Source organism: Saccopteryx leptura, chromosome 2, assembly GCF_036850995.1.
Source record: "Saccopteryx leptura isolate mSacLep1 chromosome 2, mSacLep1_pri_phased_curated, whole genome shotgun sequence".
In the NCBI taxonomy this organism is placed as follows: domain Eukaryota; kingdom Metazoa; phylum Chordata; class Mammalia; order Chiroptera; family Emballonuridae; genus Saccopteryx; species Saccopteryx leptura.
Window position 1 is genome coordinate 152,437,672 of NC_089504.1, and position 20,412 is coordinate 152,458,083.

At 46.3% G+C, this 20,412-nt stretch overlaps 1 protein-coding gene across 1 annotated transcript in view; it reads left to right on the plus strand.

Annotated features, from left to right (window-relative positions):
* Positions 1–20,412, plus strand: part of CACNA2D4 (calcium voltage-gated channel auxiliary subunit alpha2delta 4) — a 123,345-nt gene that overhangs the window by 9,675 nt on the left and 93,258 nt on the right. The window contains 12 exon segments of the mRNA XM_066369084.1: positions 519–681; positions 1,049–1,180; positions 8,970–9,030; positions 9,670–9,820; positions 11,213–11,287; positions 12,983–13,072; positions 13,178–13,291; positions 13,698–13,776; positions 15,446–15,579; positions 17,072–17,149; positions 17,918–17,998; positions 18,553–18,627. Of these exon segments, the coding sequence (XP_066225181.1) occupies positions 519–681; positions 1,049–1,180; positions 8,970–9,030; positions 9,670–9,820; positions 11,213–11,287; positions 12,983–13,072; positions 13,178–13,291; positions 13,698–13,776; positions 15,446–15,579; positions 17,072–17,149; positions 17,918–17,998; positions 18,553–18,627 (1,233 nt within the window).

Genomic DNA, 20,412 nt, shown 5'->3' on the forward strand with positions numbered 1-20,412 from the left:
AGCAGATCCAATGCTGTGTGTCAGAGCAGAGAGCAGACTGGTGGTTCCTCAGGGGACACGGGGACACAGGCTGCAGGCTATTAAAGAGAGAAGCCTCACCTCTCAGGGCCGCATTCTGTGGGTTTCTAGGAGTCTCCCCACTGATGAAGCAGGTGGTGCTGACAAGACGGCTCCTGTCTCCTTATCTCCCCTGAAGTCGGCCTGCCTGTCTCTGTCTCCATCGCTGGCTACGTCCACCCACGATAAACAAAGTGGAGAACGGAGCAATTACCTGGACAACTTACATAAAAACCCAATTGAATCAACCATCCGCTCTAATTATATACAAATGTGCCCCCAATCCTGTGGGTCATCGCCTGAACTGCTTAGAGAGGGGGTTGGTGCAGACGCTGTCAGTCCGCCTAATGTCTCTCTTTCTCGGCTGAGTCCTCTAATAGCATCCTTTCTCTTTCTCTCTCGCTCACTGGGCTGGTCCCCATGTCTGCGAGGCCATTGGTCTGCCATTCCCCTCTGCCCAGTTTGACTACTACAACTCGGTCCTGATCAACGAGAGGGATGCAAGTGGCAAGTACGTGGAGCTGGGGGCCGAGTTTGTCCTCGAGTCCAACGCGCACTTCAGCAACCTGATGGTGAACACGTCCCTCAGCAGTGTTCAGCTGCCCACCAATGTGTACAACAAAGGTAGTCCCTCCCTGTGGCCCGGTGTGGTGGCCTGGGTGCTGCTGGTGGAGGTCCATGCTTTGCCCCCATTTTCCTGAGGAGCCCTGCAGAATGTGACCTGATTCTCCAACCTACCTGACTGAGAATGCAGAATGGGACCTCAGGACCCGGAGAAAGCCCAGTGTTTATGGCCTCCAGGCTGTGAGCGTGGTTCTCCAAGTGAGACGTAAAGGGGAGTTATGAACTACATCATTGCAGGTTGTGCGTGCATGCACGTGTGCGTGTGTACGCATGTGTGCACGGGTGTGTGTTCAGCAGGTGAGGAATTGGTCGCAGTTATTTCTGATGTAGCGTACCTTATAGTTCCTTCTACAATCTCTCCCTTTAGACCCAGATATTTTAAATGGAGTCTACATGTCTGAAGCGTTGAACTCTGTTTTTGTGGAGAACTTTCAGAGAGACCCAACACTGACCTGGCAATATTTTGGCAGCTCAACTGGATTCTTTAGGATCTACCCAGGTAAGGACATGGGGGGCATCTTCAAGATCCTCTGGGCTCTTTGCTGTGAATAAGGCAATAGGGGTATTGAAGATGGTCCCTGGCACTTAGACCCTAGTGAAGGGGGTTAGCCTGCTATCCAGAGGCACCTCCAACCAGCATTTTGACACTTTTCACAACATTATATATACATTTTCAGCAAATAACTGTTGAATAAATGAATGAATGAAACACCATGGTAACCAATAAATGCTCACATTGAACTCTTGTCTTGTGGAAAGCATTGTGGAAGATGCAAAGGAAGATAAAACAATTATTAACTTAAGAAGTTTATATCTTAAATGGAGAAATGGGGCATACTCACCTAGTATGTTCAATAGCAATGTAGAGAGGTCATGGGTCACTGTGTGATTAATGGCCAACCTTACAGATAGGATGGATGAAACTTCCTTGTCCACCAATACAAATAGAAAACAAAAATAAAGTCTACCACAAAATTAGTAAGAGTTCTGCTGTTTTTTAACTTCTTATTTAAAATAATTCACCTCCGCACTTTACTCCAACCCATTTTTTATATTTTAATAAACTGTCCAAAGTCTTAACATTGCCCTGTTTTTCTAAAGTCCCCTCTGTGTGCCCAGACTGGAAAAGCCAGTTCCTTCCTAGGAGTAAAAAGGGACCTTGAAGCCCAGGGAGTCCTCCATTAGCATGCTCCCTTCTCTTGGTTCTTCTGTTCTCAGGAGCCTCAGTAAACAAGTTTATCCCTCTTCCTCTTCAGCACTTCAGATGCTTGAACACAACTCATGGGTCTCTCAGTCATCTCCAGGGTAGAACTCCTGTAAATTTGTATTCTTGCCACATCAGGGCTTCCAAAGGAGTCAATTTGTGTGCAAATAACACAATCCGGGTGTGAGCCATCGGTCTTAGTAGGGAGAGCTCTCCACCCACACTCACATTTTCAGATAGGTATCCACCCTCTGGTGGACAATAGGGGGCTGAGATAACCCTTGATCAGGCCACTATCCCCATGGATCCATGTAGGTCTATTGTTACTTATTTTAAATTTTATTTGTAACATAATAATGCCTGTATATACATCGCCAGCATGAAAACTAGATTACCAATGATTTACGTATGTGCTCCTCCTCTGTCTTGTCACCCCCCCCCCCATTGACCAGGTAATAGACATCCTAAATTAGGAGTTTTTTGCTTTATTTGGATTTTTTTGGCTGTCTGTTCCTTTAGTTATTTAGTTTTATCTTATGTTTACACACACACACACACACTTACTTAAACAATATATTGCTTTGTTTTGCTTGTTTTTGATATTTATAAAACCGGTTTCAGAAACAAACTTTTAGAACTTGCTTTTTCATTCAGTATTATACTACCAAGATTCATTGGGTTGTCACATATAGCTACATATTTTGCCATTTTTGTTCCTGTATCATACTCTTTGGGGTCCAAATATCAGTTTATCCATTCTCCTGATCCTATCTGGGTTGTTTCCAGTTTTGTTTTTCTTCCTTATTTTTTACTTTTATTAACTATGTCTTAGGAACATTCTTATAAGAGTTTTTCTTGGGCATATACCCAGGAATGAAATTGCTAAGTCCTAAGATACATGATTGTTTAAATCTGACAAGAAAATACCAAATTGTTTTCCGAAATGCTTGCAACAATTATATTCCTGCCAAAAATGAATAAGAGATCCTATTGATCCATATTTTCTCAAATCATGGGTTTTGGTAAACTTTAAAAAATTTTTCATTATGATTTTTTAGTACAAAACGGTATTGCAGTGTGATCTGGCCTTGCGCTTCGCCGATCCCTTGTGAACGTGAGCATCTCTTTATGTGTCTTTTGTTATATGTATTTCTTCTCCTGTGAAATGCCTATTATGCCTTTTGCTTAATTAGCAGTTGACTTTTCTAATGTTAACCAATCCTGGCATTCCTATGATAAACCTAATTTGATTACAGTACATTAGTTTTTTTTTATGAATTATTGAATTTAGTTTACTAATATTCTGTTTAGAATTTTTGCATGTATACTTGTAAGTGAAATGATAACTTTTCTTTTTTGTGTACTCTCCTTATCTGTTTTTGAAAAATATACTAGCTTCATTGAATAAACTGGGAATTATGCTCTCTTTTTCTGGTTTCTGGGAATATTTAAATAAGATCAGAATGATCTTTTCCTTAAAAGCTTGATGAAATTTACCTATAAAACCATAGAAAACCTGATGTTTTATTTATGGAAAAGTTTTTAAATTACCACTTCAATTTATTTAATACTTGTAAGACTAATGTGACTTTCTATTTCTTCTTAATTTGATAAAATACTTTTCTAAAAATCCATCCATGTCATCTGAGTTTTCAAATCTGCTTCTGTGAAGCTGTTGTTCTCTCACTAGCTTTTAAATCTCCACCATGTCTGTAATGTCCCCCTTTCATTCATGTTCTTATTCGTTTTTTCCTCTATCAATCTACCACTGATTTTCCTATTTTGTTAGTCTTTTCAGGAAACCATCTTTTGTTTTCATTGATTGCTCTATATTATTTATTTGTTTTTTATTTTATCCCTTTTAGTTTTATCTTTTTCCCCCTTTATTCTGCTATTTCTTCTAACTATTTAAGTTGTACACTTAGCTTTAATATTTAGCCTTTCTTTGTTTCTTAAATACTCATTTATGGCTCTACCTTGTCCCTACAAACTCTACTTTTGCTCCATATCACAAGTTTTGGTTGGTAGTGGGTTTTTTAAAATTATCGATTAGAGTAAAATACATTTAACATAAAATTTACCATTGTAACCATTTTCAAGTGTATGACTCAGTGGCGTTAAGCACATTCACATTGTTGTGCAACCATCACCACCATCCATCTCCAGAACTCTTTTCATCTTGCAAATCTGAAACTCTGTACACATTAAAAAAGTAACTTGCCACTCCCTCCTACCCCAAGCCCCTGGCAATCACCATTCTACCTTCTATCTCTGTGAATTTGCCTACCCTAGGAACCTCATGTAAGTGGAATCTTATAGTATTTGTCTTTTTTGTGAATGGCTTATTTAACTTAGTGTACTGTCCTCAAAGTTCATCCATGTTAAAGCATGTGTCAGAATTTTCCCCCTTTATAAAGCTAAAAAATACTCCATTGTATGGATAGACCACACTTTGTTGACTCATTCAGCCATCAATGGATACTTGAGCTGCTTCCATATTTTAGCTATTGTGAATAATGCTGTTAAGGATATGGACGTACAAATAACCTCTTTGAGATCATGCTTTCCATTACTTTAAGTTTGTACTAAGAAGTGGAATTCCTGGATCCCATGGTAATTTCATTTTTATTTGGGAAGGGGGAACTGCCATACTATTTTCCATAGTAACTGCACTACTTTACCATTCCACCAACAGTGCCCAAAGATTCCAATTTCTCCATATCCTCATTATTCTGTGTTTTGTTTCTAATAGTAGCCATCCTACTGAATGTGAGGCAGTATTTCCTCATGGTTTTGATTCACATTTCCTTAACAATTAGTGATGTTGATCATCTTTTTATGTGCTTTTTGACTATTCGTATATATTCTTGGAAGTTCTTCGTTCATTTTTGAATTTGGTTGGTTGTTTCTCTGTTGTTGAATTCTAGGAGTTTTTTATATATTGTGGATATTAACCTTTTATCAGGCATATGATTTGCACACATTTTTCCCATTCTCTAGTTTTCCTTTTCACTCTGTTGATTGTGTCATTTGATACACAGAAGTTATTGCCTCTGTTTTTAGTGTCTTGGTAGTGTTATAATTATCACTTGCTTCTAAATATTTTTAAATTTTCCTGATTTAGCCTGACCAGGCAGTGGCGCAGTGGATAGAGCATCGGACTGTGATGCGGAAGACCCAGGTTCAAGACCCTGAGGTCACCAGCTTGAGCCCAGGCTCATCTGGTTTGAACAAAGCTCACCAGCTTGGACCCAAGGTCACTGGCTCGAGCAAGGGGTACTCAGTCTGCTGAAGGCCCATGGTCAAGGCACATATGAGAAAGCAATAAAAAAACTAATGATTGATGCTTCTCATCTCTCTCCGCTCCTGTCTGCCTGTCCCTGTCTGTCCCTCTCTTTGTTTCTCTCTCTCTGTCTCTGTAGATTAAAAAAAAATTTCCTGATTTAATCTTTAATCTTTTGGTTATTTAAAAGTGTGTTTTAAAGTATACAAACATAGAGATAATTGATATTTATATTTTTATTATAAATGTATTATAATTGAATTTCTTTGTAGACAGCATGGTATATGTGATACTGATTATGTGAAATTAGTTGAGATTTAGTTTAATAGCCTCATATGTCATCAAGTTTTATAAATATCCCATGTGTTTGAGAAGAATATGTGTGCTCTAATTGTGGGATGAAAAACTCTGCCTATGCCATCAGATTAAGTTTGTTAATTGTACTCTTTAAATTTTCCACATCTTTGCTGATTTTGTGTCTGCTTGGCCCTTGTTAGCCCTTAGAACACATTGCATTTAAGCCTTTTTTCTGATATTCATAAGAAATATCAATATGCTCTTGGTTATCCTGATATATATATATATATATATATATATATATATATATATATATATATAATTTTACTTCCAATCTGCTCTATCATTTTGTTTTAGTCATATCTCTTGAAAATAGTCTATAGCTTTTAAATTATCATCCAAAATGGGGCAACATTTTCTGCTAGTTGGCAATTTTGGCACATTTACATTTATTGTAGTGATATATTTGAACATGATTATCTTATTTTAAAAACTATCTTGTTTAAAATTTATATTTGTACCTTATTTTTTGTTTCCTTTTTCTTCTTTTATTTTCTCTTTTTTGAGGACTAACCTTTTTTTAAAAATCAATTTCCTGTTTTCTCTTTTTCTGTCAGTTTAGAACTTATTCCTCTGTTTTTATTTTTTTAGTAATTACCCCTTATCAAGCATATTTAACGAGGTAGTAAAATTAAAGAATAATTTTACCCTTGTTCAAGTCAAAAAAGGACTTTAGAACTCTTCTACTTACATCTCCTTGTCCCACCTTGATTTCCATTTTATTGTCATCTAAACATTTCTCTTTTTATCCCCACAAATTAGATGCTGTGGCTGCTATCTGATGCAAACATCGCTAGTTTGGCATCAGGTACTTGTTTACCGTTTTGTTTGCCCACCACTCCTTCAAGCGCCTCAAGCTGGCTTTCCCAGGCTGCTGCTCCTCCTTCTACAGGTGCATCCTCCAGAAGTCCCTTTCCACTGGAGCTCCAGTGGCTTGTGTTTACCTACACACATTTTATTTTATCCTCATTCTTTTTTATAATTTTAAATCTTTTCTTTTTTCTTTTTGCAAGTTATACAAATCATTTCCTGTTGTCATCCTCTTTGAGCAGAAAAGGCCAAATCCTACTTCTTTTTACTGGCGACAATTAACTGACAACGCTGCATTTAGTGACAGACACCCGAGAGACAGCTTACAGTAAATAACAGCGCAGGGGAAAGAGAACCTCAAGTAGAATTCAGAAAACAACACCGGAGCCTTATATCCTCACTCTTGAGTGATAGTTCCATTGGGAATGTGCTTCTTAATTAACAATTATATTCTCTCAATGCCTCAAAACATTTTCTACTCCCTTCTGGTTTCCGCTGATGTTGAGAAGAATCTGCTATTAGTGTAACTGCGGTTCCTTTGAAAGTCAGTGTTCCAGCTTTTCTGGCTGCTTTCAAGGTCTTTATTCTCCTTTGGAGTTCTGAAGTTTCACCATGTGTCTACAAGTGGATATCTTTTCTAGTTATCCTGCTTGGGATATACTGTGCTTCCTGGATCTATGGATTCATGTTTTTATCAGTCCTATCCTAGAAGGTTTGCCATCATTGTCTTTGTAGCCATGATGTTTCCATGTGCTCTCCTTTGTCTCTTTCCGTGTCTCCAGTAGAGCATATGTTAGAGGCTCATTGCAGCTTCCACAGGATTCTGGAAAAACCCTTCAAATGCCTGAATCTTCTCTTTACCTGTGAAAAATCCTCTATGCATTTATTTTTTTTCAACTTTAATTTTTTTTTTTTTTTACATTTACAAAAGTTCCATACTTTTAAGGCTGTGTCTTTGTGCCTAATCATTTCTTGTACATTTTTCCTTGTGATTTCTCCAACATAGCTGTCTTACACTTGGCACTTGGTAGTCTCAATACCTGTCAATCTCAGGAGGACACATCCGGTGGTTCCTGCTGCCTCTCACTCGTGGGGGCCAGCAGCCCTACTTGGGAATCTTTGCTCGTGAGGCTATGCTGCCTGTAATCTGTGGAAATCCTGCAGATCTGACTTAGGGAAGCTTCCCCTCAAGAGGATCACTTCTGTTTCTGCTTGGAGTTGAGGGTGCCCCCACCCAGGGCCACCAAAGCCCTCTTCCAAGGTTCTCGCTCAGAGTCAAGAACCTCAGACGTACTTTCTCCTCCTTGTTACTGTTATAAGCATCAAATTCCCCACAGCCATGCTGCTGCAGGAATATGGCCTGAGGAAACCTTACTACTCACAGCCACTGCAGGTTGGCGTCTGAGCCCTGCTGCTCAGGCTCCCACCACACCGGCTCTGCTCGTGCTTCTTCCTGCTTCCTCTGCCAGGCCGTGGCTCCGGGCTGGCTGGCCCCGTCCCTCACCCTTGGAACTCAGCTATCATTAATATGGGGAGTATGATCCCTGAAAACCTCTCCTCCCTTTGCCAGACCAGCAGTGCCTCCAAGTGCATACCTCATGTGAAGTCTGATTGCTGTAGAACAGGAATGTCCCTTAGAGTTTCTCTAGACATTCATGATACGGCCACAATATTTTTTTTCTATCCCAAACACACTTAATACAATTTTACTTGTTATCTTTAATCTCCTTATTGTGAACCCACTTTTCCCAATCATTATTTTCAAGTGGAGAATCTATCATGAAGGATGTGTTATCTGTTTTATGTATGTTTATCCAAAATTTTTATTAGATAAATAGGGCAAAATCTAACCCAACGCTGCTAGTGGGCCAAGGTGAAATCTTTCACACCCATTCACTTGTCCTTCAATTCACGTGACAAACACTTACAGAGCATCAACTATGCTCGATGCATGTCAGACGCTGCGCCAGGTATGGGCAGACCTTGCAGACGTGGTGGGTTGGTTCCAGACTGCCGGAGTAAAGCAAGATTCTCAGTAAAGTGACGTTTGCTGGTGGAGGGCCTTGCTTTGCATTTGTGAAAGAGGTGGTGCCTCTGGGGGCTGTAAAGCAGAGCGTGATAGCACGAGGTGCCGGTACTTGGAGTTCCCGCCTCGGGGAACTGTGATCTTGTAGCCAAATCATCTCCCACCCAGGGAACAACAAGGACCGTGAGCACTGACAGGCAGCCTGACAGGAAGCAGGTGGGCAGGAAGGCAGGCCACCCAGCTCCCCCATCACTGTGGGTGGTAATGGATGGTAAAGCCATGCCCTCCCAGTGCTCCCCCTTCCACAGTCCAATGTGAGATTTAGCTCACAGATAAGTCCCAAGCACAACATATCAGGGTCCTACTGTGAAATTCACCCTATCTCTGGAGCTGGACAGTGCGAGTGGTGACTGTCACTCCATCGAGCTGGCCTTCCTCCTCGCCTGTTGCCTCGGTTTACAGGGTGCTCTAGTGGCCCCTTACCCCGATGTCCAGGTCCATGGCTGGCCCTGCCTGGCAGTCCTGGCACTCCTGGGTGTCGGCACCCAGCCAGGGGCCCTGGGGCAGCCTCACCGAGCCTGTGGAAGAACCAGCCTTTATTTCCCTAGGCATCAAATGGACGCCTGATAAGAATGGAGTCATCGCCTTTGACTGCCGGAACCGTGGCTGGTAAGAGCTCCCAGGGGAAAGCTCTCTGGTGCTGGCATCCCTCCTATAACATTTGGGTTTGGCTTAGTTCTCCCCAGCCTGCAATCCAAGGATCTCAGATATGTCTTCACCTGACACAAGAGTAGGAAGCATCTGTCTTCCGCCCCTCCTGCTACAGCTGACCTCGCTGCGGGACTGGCCGCGTTTTCCTTTCCTGCCACATAGTTCCATCCAAGACGCTGAGCTGTCTCCAGTTCAACTCTCTGCCAGGCTGCCTTCCCCTTCACACCCTCGTCCTCTGGCAGATTTTAACAGAAACTGAGGGTGACATCCAGTTCTCTCCCTTCCTGCTGCCTGCCCTTCCTGGACCTCAGGTGGTCCAACACAAAGAGGACAAGGTTACCACCAGAACTTGACCTTCCTCCCACTTGACAGGACCATTATATGGGCAAATGCCCAGTTGTTGTCCCCCGAATGGCTTCAGAACTATGCTAAGCTAAGTGGTTATGAATCATGAGACAATCTGGCATCTGCAGGGAAGCTACCTGAACTCTGGATAAACATGAGCCAGAATCTGAACAGAAATAATGAGACTAGGTAGGGCACTTGAGGTGGCTTTGATTGTGTCATCATTGACCTGTTCCTTTCTTTCTTCAAAAGGTACATACAAGCTGCTACTTCGCCCAAAGATGTAGTGATTCTGGTGGACACAAGTGGCAGCATGAAGGGGCTGCGGATGACTATTGCCAAGCACACCATATCCACCATCTTGGACACGCTGGGAGAGAATGACTTTGTTAATATCATTGCGGTAAATGTGCCTTCCTATTCTAGAATAGCTTTCTTCTGCCTGCACTGGGATGACCGATACCCCCAACCACGTGATGCCTCACACTGTAGAATGCTTCTTCGGTAGCTGGGGCTCCTGACCTAGGGGAGGACCAAGGGTAGACTGTAAGAGGTCTGTAGAGTTTTTGAAATTGCATTTACGTCCATTTTTATAAGTCCACAGAGTTCATTAATTCAGATGAGTCTGGGATGTAACAAAGATTAAGAAGCATTGGCCCTGTGTCAACACCTCACTTATCCCGCCCATGTGCTCTTAACTGGCACCCATCGCTGACTAGCCTCTCCATTCGGATGTAGAATGAGTGACCCCTGGGGTCCTGCTTTCCAACAGTCCCAGTTCTCCCACTCCCTCAGCTTAAGTCCAGACACATGAGGTGAAAGGTGAAAGCAGGTGGGACACCTAGACAGGGACCAACAGCTCCTGGTCCTGCTTTGACAGCAACTCTTTCTGCCAGAAAGGTAACGTTTGGGGAAGATCTAGCAGAAAGAAAAGGGGACAAGTGAGGAGGATGCTTCCAGTGCAGTGAAGGAGGACCAGCACAGCCTGCACAGGGGCAGTGCTGACAGCTCCCTAGAGGTTCCATTTTGAAGGCTGCCTGGTATAAAACTTTCTCCCCCAACCTGCTACATTGCTTAAAATGCTCATCTTCGGTGGAATGTACTTATCTAGTAAAGAAATACCAAGGCAAAATTATTTATCTTCAGAATGGTCGTCCTGGGTTTATGAGAACGGTCCCCTCATCGCTGAGCTGCTCCCCAAGGCCGGAGTCGCTTGCTCTCCCAGGTCCTCTAAACCCCATGCTCCCCATCTCCACCACCTCTCCCTCCCAGTTCCTGACCTGCAGCAGAGACAGACAACTACCAGGACAGGTCCCACCACTTTGCAAGAGAGGGGTGTGCTCCTGCTCCTCCCTCACAGCCTGTTGATAGCAAAAAAGGACCCCTTCATAAATGCAAGGCAGAGAGAAAAAAAGCAGTTTCTAATCCCTGGACCCAGGCACCAGGGGAGTGGGGGGGGGGCGGGGGGGCTAGGCAGCAGAGACCGGAAGAATTCTCTCAGTAGCTTGCCATTCTCGGTGCGCCCTAGGGAATAGACATGGCTCAGCCTCCCAAGATGTTGAACCAAGACCATAACTTGAGGGAGAATTTTTAAAGTGAAGGCCCTGCTCTTCTCTGTACTCCCAGCTCCCTACTAATAAAAATTGCCCAAAGCATAGGGTACCCCCAAGATAATATATACAGGCACCTAGGTGACCACAGTCCTGACCAGCCTGTGAGCTGCCCAAGCACCATCACGGGCCCTGACTTTCCAAATGGCCCCTGCCCCTTCCCCCCTGCCCTCTTCCCTCTGCAGTACAATGACTACATCCATTACATCGAGCCTTGTTTCAAAGGGATCCTTGTTCAGGCGGACCGAGACAACCGCGAGGTGAGTGTCCACATCGCGCGGGTGCCTGATGTTTCTGAGCCCCGGTTCCACTTAGAATGGTGGGAGTCATCTGTGCAGCTGCCTGGTGGCCCCTTTTACTCATTCCCAGGGCAGTTGGAAAGGGGCAAAGCGGGTCTGCAGTCACCCACACAAATAAGCCCAGGGACTTGTCCCCATGAATGTGCAGCCTGCCTACTACAGCAAACAGCAAGCAAGACGAGACCTCCACCTGAGGACAATCTTGCTTCTTCAGGACTGGTTTTCACTCTGTGGATTGTCCAGGATTAGGTTTTCCACTCTGCCCTCCCCCCCAGCCCCAGGCCTTTCCACTGTGTCAGTTTTCATGAGGAGCTGCCCCCAAAAGAGGAAAGATTCAAACCCATTGTGTTGAGTTTTTTTTTAAAGGCCAAGGAGGAAAGTATATGGTAACTTTTATTTTTATTTTTTAAAAGATTTTATTTATTGATTTTAGAGAGAGGAGAGAGAGAGAGAGAGAGAGAGAGAGAGAGAAGGGGGAGGAGCAGGAAGCATCAAGTCATAGTTGCTTCCTGTACATGCCTTGACCAGGCAAGCCTGGGGTTTGGAACCGGTGACCTCAGTGTTCCAGGTCAATGCTTTGTTCACTTGCACCACCACAGGTCAGGCAATGGCAACTCTTTTTTAAAGTGAGAGCTGCTGTGTCACAGATCCTTCCCTCTGTGACTGGGGAATTGGGTTTGGCTTCCTCTTGAATCTTGTCCTTTGGCTTGCGCCCCTGGCAGCCTCCACGATTTCCCCTGTGAAATGCTCGTCGTTGGCTAAGAGCTGAAATGCTGAGGATGCTGGGAGGCTGAGGATGCTGGGGATGCTGAGGATGCTAGGGATGCTGAGGATGCTGGGGATGCTGAGGATGCTGGGGATGCTGAGTGTGCTGGGAATGCTAAGATGCTGGGGTTGCTGGGGATGCTGGAGATGCTGGGGATGCTGATGATGCTGATGATGCTGATGATGCTGATGATGCTGGGATGCTGAGCAGGCTGGGGACCAGGCACCCTCACAGGGGCCTGGACCAGCCTCTGTGCTCTAGTTGAACTTACACTGGCACTTCCTTACAGTAGTGTGTGAATAGGTTGTGCCCAGCCACACACACTCTCTGTTTATTTTGGGGGCATTAGAGAAACACCTGTTGTGGGGGGCAGTGCAGCCATGAAATCCACTGGACCATGGAGAGAATGTCTCCATGAACATGTCCTTTTAGGCCAGGGATAGTCAACCTTTTCATACCTACCGCCCACTTTTGTATCTCTGTTAGTAGTAAAATTTTCTAACTGCCCACTGGTTCCACAGTAATGGTGATTTGTAAAGTAAGGAAGTAACTTTACTTATAAAATTTATAAAGCAGAGTTCCAGCAAGTTAAAGCATATAATAATAATTACTTACCAAGTACTTTATGTTGGGTTTTCACTAAGTTTGGCAGAATAAATCTTTATAAAACAACTTACTATAGTTAAATCTATCTTTTTATTTATACTTTGGTTGTTCTGCTACCACCCACCATGAAAACTGGAACGCCCACTAGTGGGCAGTAGGGACCAAGTTGACTACCACTGTTCTAGGTGACAGCTCCAAATAGCCTCTAAAATTAAGCCCAAAGATGAAGGTTTCCTGGCTCACTTCATCCATTGACACCCCTCTGGTTTCTTACATTATAATAGCATTTCAAACAGCTGGTGGATGAACTGATAGTGAAAGGTGTGGGGGTCGTGGAGCAAGCCCTGAAGGAAGCCTTCCAGATCCTGAAGCAGGTACTGCGCCTGAGGAGGCCGAGGGAGAGCGGCGGGGTGGGAGACAGGCTGTGCGCGAGGGCAGCTCAGAGCCTGTCGCCATGGAGCCCCCGTTCCCCTGCACAGTTCCAAGAGGCCAGGCAAGGAAGCCTCTGCAACCAGGCCATCATGCTGATCACAGATGGGGCCGTGGAGAACTACGAGCCTGTGTTCGAGGAGTACAACTGGCCAGACCACAAGGTTACTTTCCTGGTGGCGTTCGAGGGGCAAGGGGAGATGGCGGGCAGGGAGAGCATCCTGCTGCCATGATGGGGTGGCCCAGAGAAGCCAGGCCTGCCCTGAGTTCAAATAGCCCGTTAGTAAGTTCAAACGTCCCGAACTGGTGTTCCAGAGTTGTGGTGACCCTAGGCACAGAGCACTCATGCAAGAGGGCTCAGGGTGAGAGGCCAGGACATGGTGGTGAGGTGTGAAAATGGCCCTGGTGAGTCCCAGGGCTGCTGGGGCCCCAGGGTCCTTTCTGATCCAAAAGAGGGAGAATGGAGAACCCAAACTGTGTGGCAGACATGGAAGACTCACACAAGTTATGTCAACATTGCTCACGGCTAGGAGTTATGGCCGGTGAGTCTATCTGTGTCTTGTGGACCAGGTTCGAGTTTTCACTTACCTTATTGGGAGAGAAGTCACTTTCGCTGACCGCATGAAGTGGATCGCCTGCAACAACAAAGGTAGGTGACGTGTGGGTGGAGCACCTTGCAGCCTGTGCCTGAGCCCAGGTGGGACTGCATTATGCCATCACCAGAGGAGCTGAGCGATGGCTCCCGCATGGGGAGGGGCGGTGCTGTGCCAGGAGGACAGTATCTGCCCTTCCTCACTGGGAAAAAGCAAGAGAAAATGCAGACTGCTCCACAAAGCCTTCTGCACATGCTTGATCATTCCTGAAAGGACTCTAAGTCACAAAGTCACCTGAAATGAAACTCTGAGGTCATCTATCTGTCCAGGGTTTGCAGAAGAGAGAACTGTCTCTTCAAATACAGCCTCACAGAAACTGCAGCATAGACAGAATGAGGCCAGGGTGGGACAGACAGTATAATGTAAGTTCTCTTTTGAGCTTATAGCTTTCATTCTTCTCTCTGCAAATTAAGCCCATTTACTCTGACTGCTCCCAAACAGAAAAGCAAAGGGCCATCATTTTCTTTAAAAATAACGTTTTGTGTGCAAACAGTCCTCATATATTTTTGGCCAGAAACCAAGACCTGGGCCTCAAGTTTGGACCTGGGTTTGAATCAACAAAAATTTATTGAGCACCTACTGTGTCCCTGGAAAACTTTCCAAATGGTGGTCAGGACAGACTCAGTCTTGCTCTTGCCGCCGCCCAGCTGGGGAGACAAAGCAATGAAGCATCAGGATGGCACGCTCTCAGTGCGCTGTGGGGGCTGAGGGGTGCAGGGGGTGCAGGGAGCTGGGGCATGCGGGGCACTTCCCCCTTTGGAGGTGGCAGGCAAGGCTTCCTGAAGGGCAGTGTCTAAACTGACATATAAGAACTGGTAGGAGTCAATTAGACGTAGAGAGCAGGGAAGGGTGTGCTACAGAGAGAATAGTATATGCAAATGGTTTAAGACAAGAGGCATGCTGGGAACGTAGAGCTGTCCCACTTTACTGTAGTGTGGAGTGAATGTTTTGTGGGAGGCAATGAGCAGTGAGACCAGAGAGGTGAGTGTGTGGTAAACCAGCCTGTAAGCTATCTGCTCTTTTAAATACCATGTGGCTACAGAGAGAGGCTATGGCAGCCTCTCCGTAACTGAGGAAGAACTGCAGTCACAGGAAGGATGAGGTAGGGGGCTGCAACAGCTGTCTTAGCCTGGTGTTCCTGAACAGACCCTGGGACAGAGTTGCATGCAGGAGGCAGATGCCCCTGTAAGGAAGCGAGGAGAGGCTGGCCCACAGGCCCTTGTTGTTGAGACCCTGCTCTTCCTGTGGCAGCTCTGTGACTGGGAGGGCCCCTCACAGTCCCCACCTGAAGCAAGGGCTGGGCCAGAAGTGGATATAATGTCGGACGCACCAGGCGCATGCCCTGGGCTCCGACTTCTGAAGGGCCCCACAAAACCCCAAATTTACACTTTTTCTAATGTAAAGGGCCCAGTATTTTCTTCTACACTCGTGTCCTCAACCATTCTGGATCTGCCTCTGGGCTGGACCTTTGATCAGCACCCCTGGCCCCCGGCTACCCCTGGAAGAGGGACAACCTTGAGGAAAGCAGTGCCCTGTGGCCCAGAGCAGTGCCTGGTGAGGGGCCCCTGCAAGCCACCAGCAGCTATGGAGAGTGTGTGGGCCCCGCAGAGGGCTCCCCATGGACCACCCAGCCTCCCACAGCCCCATGGCCTTCCCCACCTCCAGGCTACTACACGCAGATCTCCACGCTGGCGGATGCCCAGGAGAACGTGATGGAGTACCTGCACGTGCTCAGCCGCCCCATGGTCATCAACCACGACCATGACATCATCTGGACTGAAGCGTACATGGACAGCAAGGTGGGGCTGGACCCCACTCCAGAGTTAGGGACCCCAGGGCATAAGAGTGACCTCCTGGGTGGGAAATGGGAAGGGGTGAGCACCCTCACCCGCTAGCAGACCCATGGCCTGTGTGCTGCCCCAGATGCCCTTACACGTTGCGAGTAGACCTGACCAGCACTGCTCTTCGGGAACACAGCCCCTCTGCTCCAAACTTGCTCCTCCTTCATTGTCCTTTCTCCCACCTGTTATAGGAAAAACGGGGTCCAACCAGTAATTCAAGATTCTATAGCTTCATCTAGCACCCCCTCCCCAGCCCCTGCACTTACAAATAGACTGCCTGTAGGCAGCAATTACTCACACAATGGAAGAGATATTGAAGGTAGATTGTCAGAGGAGACTTTGGGGAAACAGGGAACTTCTGGCCCCTCTCAAATCACATCACAGACACCTGCTCCAATGATGATGCATCAGACTAGGATTAAGAGAGACCTGGAAATAGTGGCTTAAGTAAGAGTAGATTTCTCCCACAGGTGAAGGAAGTCTAGAGGGGCTGGCCCAGAGCTGATAAGGAGACCACTTTCTGCAATCCCCTTGGCAGTAAATACAGATCTCTTGTTCTAAGTGGATAGTGGGACTCTAGTCAGCTGAAACCACTCATTTTTAGAAAACCTTACTTCCAAACTCTAAACTGGAAGATCAGATGAAGAAGGGGGAGGGAACTCGACGGCCTGAAGTTCTTCATTCTCCAAGGGCTACCACAGACCTCCATGGCTGGGGAATCCTCTGCAGTTGATCCCAAGGAAGATCAGACTTATCAGACACACCTGCACACACCACTTCTCAGGGCCTGTCTTGGTGATAACGTGGGGCACATGTGTGGTGTGTGGTCCATCCAAGGGGACTGGAGGAGCCAGCGCAGTGAGAGAAGAGTCTGGGTGGAAGGCCATCTCGGATGCCGGCAATGATGAGACTCTGGCATCTGCATGGGGAGAAGCTGTGGGTTCATCCTGTGTGTGTTGGTGGTGGTGGGGGGGGGACCAGAGGCCACTACAACCGCACCATGCCTGCTCTCATGCTATGGCCCTCACCACGCCCTGTATTTGCCTGCGGCTCTCCCTTTTAACCGGCCTGGGCTGTAGTTTATGCCAACCTTGGGTCTACAGCAGAGAATTTTGGAAGAGCTTTTGCTGTGCAAATCCTTTTTGTTTTGGGCATGCCTGGGACGAACCTTTCCCATGGTTCACGCTCTGAGACAAGAGGGCTGAGTGAGCGAGCTCAGGAGCTGGGCTCTGGGATTCTGAGACTTGCCCTGGCTAAGCGATGCCAGCCTGGTCCTTCTCCCCAGTCCACCTCTCTCCTCCAGCTTTTTTTTTTCCCCAGCAGAGAAGGGAAACTTTATTTGGGATTGCTTCTTCCCATTGAAAGGTGACACAATAGTCAACCTTGGTGACTGGGTCCTCCGCACTGTGGGCTCTGAGCCCTCTGTCCTTTGCTCTTTCCTCCCTGGCAGCTGGCCACCTCACAGGCACAGAGCCTGATGCTCCTCACCACCGTGGCCATGCCAGTCTTCAGCAAAAAGAACGAAACGGTGAGCAGCCGCTCCCTGAGGAGCTGCAGCAGGGAGTAGAACTTAGCGCCAACACTGGCATCTTCAGACAATGGTTCTTGGCTTGGCTGGGCATTAGAGCCAGCTCGGGAGAGCTGTGAATGCAGATTTGAGGCCCTGGACCCAACTGGCTTCATCAGAATCCCTTGGTTGGGAGGAGTGGGGTGACGGCTGGGGTTTGGTCCGAGCTCCCCCAAACTCCCCAGTGACTCTGCTAGGCCAGCCTGGGGCGGTCCCCCTGCTCTGCACCTGGGACTGCTGCCTTGGGGATAGCAGACTAATGGGAGCCACCTGCCAGCCTTGCAGCAAAACCACACTTACCTACCAGTTTGGGCCGACTGTAACTTGTTTGTGAAGGCCTCTGGTGAAGGAATTTCTAGAGCCTTCTATCCTCCACCTGGTCAGGAAATGTTTCCCTATAGGCACATTCTAAATAGGGTCCCTGGGATCCTGAGTCTTCAGCCTCTGCTATGAAGGTGAATATTTCATTCAACTTTATATTTCACTTAAATATTACAACTTAAATATTAATGTTGGTCATAAATCTTCCCAGCAGCTGAGATCACTCCATGGGCCTCTCTGCTAGGTTCCTGAATTGATTCCAGGGAGCTCAGCCTGAACTCTAACTGCAGGGAAGGACCCCCTGAGGCCTCAGTGCCTCTTCCCCCAGGCCCTGGGAAGGCTGAGGTCCAGTCTGGCCCTGCGCGCAGAGGAGCCAGACCTCCTGCGACCTCCTGTTTTCCCTTCCAGCGGTCCCACGGCATTCTCCTCGGGGTGGTGGGCTCTGATGTAGCCCTGCGGGAGCTGATGAAGCTGGCACCCCAGTACAAGGTGAGCCTTGGCCAGGTCTCTAGTGGGGTCACGGGCTCCCCCAAAAGCTTTCCCACCAGGCTCAGGAGCCTCTCTGCTGGCAGTACAGCCAAGCCCAGAGCTGGGGTGGAGCCCTGCCACCCACCCCCAGAGAAGTACAGGCACTGAGCTTGCGAACAGTGTGGCCCCATGTTACCACCAGATCAGACTTGCTCTGTGGGCTTTAGCAAATGTTTTTCCTTCCTAGGGCCTCAGTTGCTCAACCTGCTCTCCCATGCCATACAGTTAGTTGAGTTTTAGGAATGAGTGAGATTCTCATCAAAGCACCGAGAGTATATGGTGGGAAAAAGGCTGGGCATTGGTGCACCCTATGATGGCTGCTGTTAACAGCAGAATTAGCAGAGGAATGCAGAATCAGTGGCTGGAAGCACAGCACTGGCTCAGCAGTGTTCCCATCTGAGACACCACTGCTGTGTGCTGCCACCTTTAGCTGCCCTGCGACCCCAAATCCCTTCTCAACTGCAGTTCTCCAACACAGACAACAGCCTGGTGTCCCTCAACCCCTGTCTTTGTAGCTCGGAGTGCATGGATATGCCTTCTTGAACACCAACAACGGCTACATCCTTGCACATCCTGACCTCCGACCCCTGGTAGGTACAGATCTTATTTGTCTCAGGATCTTAACCTTATGGGATTCGGGGTACTTCATACAAACAGTTAAAACAATGAACACATGCTAGGCTTCATTGAGTAACTCAGTGGGTAACACGAGAAAGAAAAAATTTGAGTCATGGTCTTGTTTTCAAACTTTTCACAATCTAGCAGAAGAGACAAGGCAGGGATACCTGAACTGATTGAGAAGAGTCCAGGGAGCATGAGATGAAGTGGGCATTTCTCCCTGTAGGACGTGGCCACTCATGTTCCCATCACTCCTCAGTAGCTCTACCCTCCCTCCTGGAGTCTAACCCTGGTACCAGTAGACCCAAAGTGGTGTGAATGTTGAGTTAACAATAAAATGTCAGAGGAGCTGTCTTGAGGGAGATGGGGGCGACAAAGTCGAGGCTCCTCTGAGCTTGTCTTGGGATGTGCCCTGAGTGTCCCTGCCTCCTTCCTATCTCCCTCCATCCTGATACAGGGACCTGGGGCATTTTCACGTGCATTCAACTGAACAGTAGATAGCCAAGAGAGGAGTTTCCAGCATTTTATCTAAAAGTTCTGCCTCCAGAGCTAGGGGATCCCCACTGCTCTACTTCTGATCATAGCACTTGGCCACTGTTTGTGGCAATAATGGCTACAGTTCTTGGTGTGATGTTTGGAGCAGTGGGAGGAGGGAAGTTAGAGTTTTAGAGCAGTGGTCCCCAAGCCCCAGGCCACGGACTGGTACCGGTCTGTGGGCCATTTGATACCAGTCCGCAGAGAAAGAATAAATAACTTACATTATTTCCGTTTTATTCATATTTAAGTCTAAACAATGTTTTATTTTTAAAAAATGACCAGATTCCCTCTGTTACATCAGTCTGAGACTCACTCTTGACGCTTGTCTCGGTCACGTGATACATTTATCCATCCCACCCTAAAGGCCGGTCCATGAAAATACTTTCTGACATTAAACTGGTCCGTGGCCCAAAAAAGGTTGGGGACCACTGTTCTAGAGGACTCTCAGCGCTTTCCCCTCTGATAGTCTTACACTGAATTGGGGTGGCAGCTGAGGACAATGACTAGCAGAGCATCTTTCGGAGAACTTACTAAAGGGCTTACCTGCCCAGCTGCCATTTGGAGAGATCAGTCTAAGCTACATTCCATTCCATTTGGTTCAGATAGTTAGTTACTGAGTGTTCATAAGGCAACGGATTGAGCTATTTAAGGCAAACTATAAGGGTTCAGAGTAGAGAGAGGCCAGGGCACACTGGAGCCACTCTGTCTTCCCAATTCGGACAGTGCTGGGCCAGCATATAGACCCATAATGAGTCACTGACCTATAACAGTGGGTTCAGTAAAGGGCGGCCTCAGTGCCAACAAATGACCCACTAAGGAAATAATAAATGTGTTTATTTCTCATGTTACCCACTGGAGCTAAGTTGTAGAATGAAGGGGCATTGGTCAAAAATCCATCTATTACCACTTATGTAATCTAGACAAATATCAGACTTCAAGCAGTCAGTTCATATTGTGGATCTACTGTGTGCCTAACCTTATAACGCTCTGAGAAAATCTTATCATCTAATTAAGGGAATAGTCTATACACAAATAGACTTACACAAATGAAACAATTAGAGAATAACACCATATGGAATATTATTACATAACAAAAGATGTGGTAAAGTCAGCTTCATGAGATCTCTAAGAAAATCACTATTGATTTATAGTAGGTATTAAGGAGAACAATAGTTGAGTTTTAAAAAGAAAAATAATAGAGGATATGCCTAATAACAAGT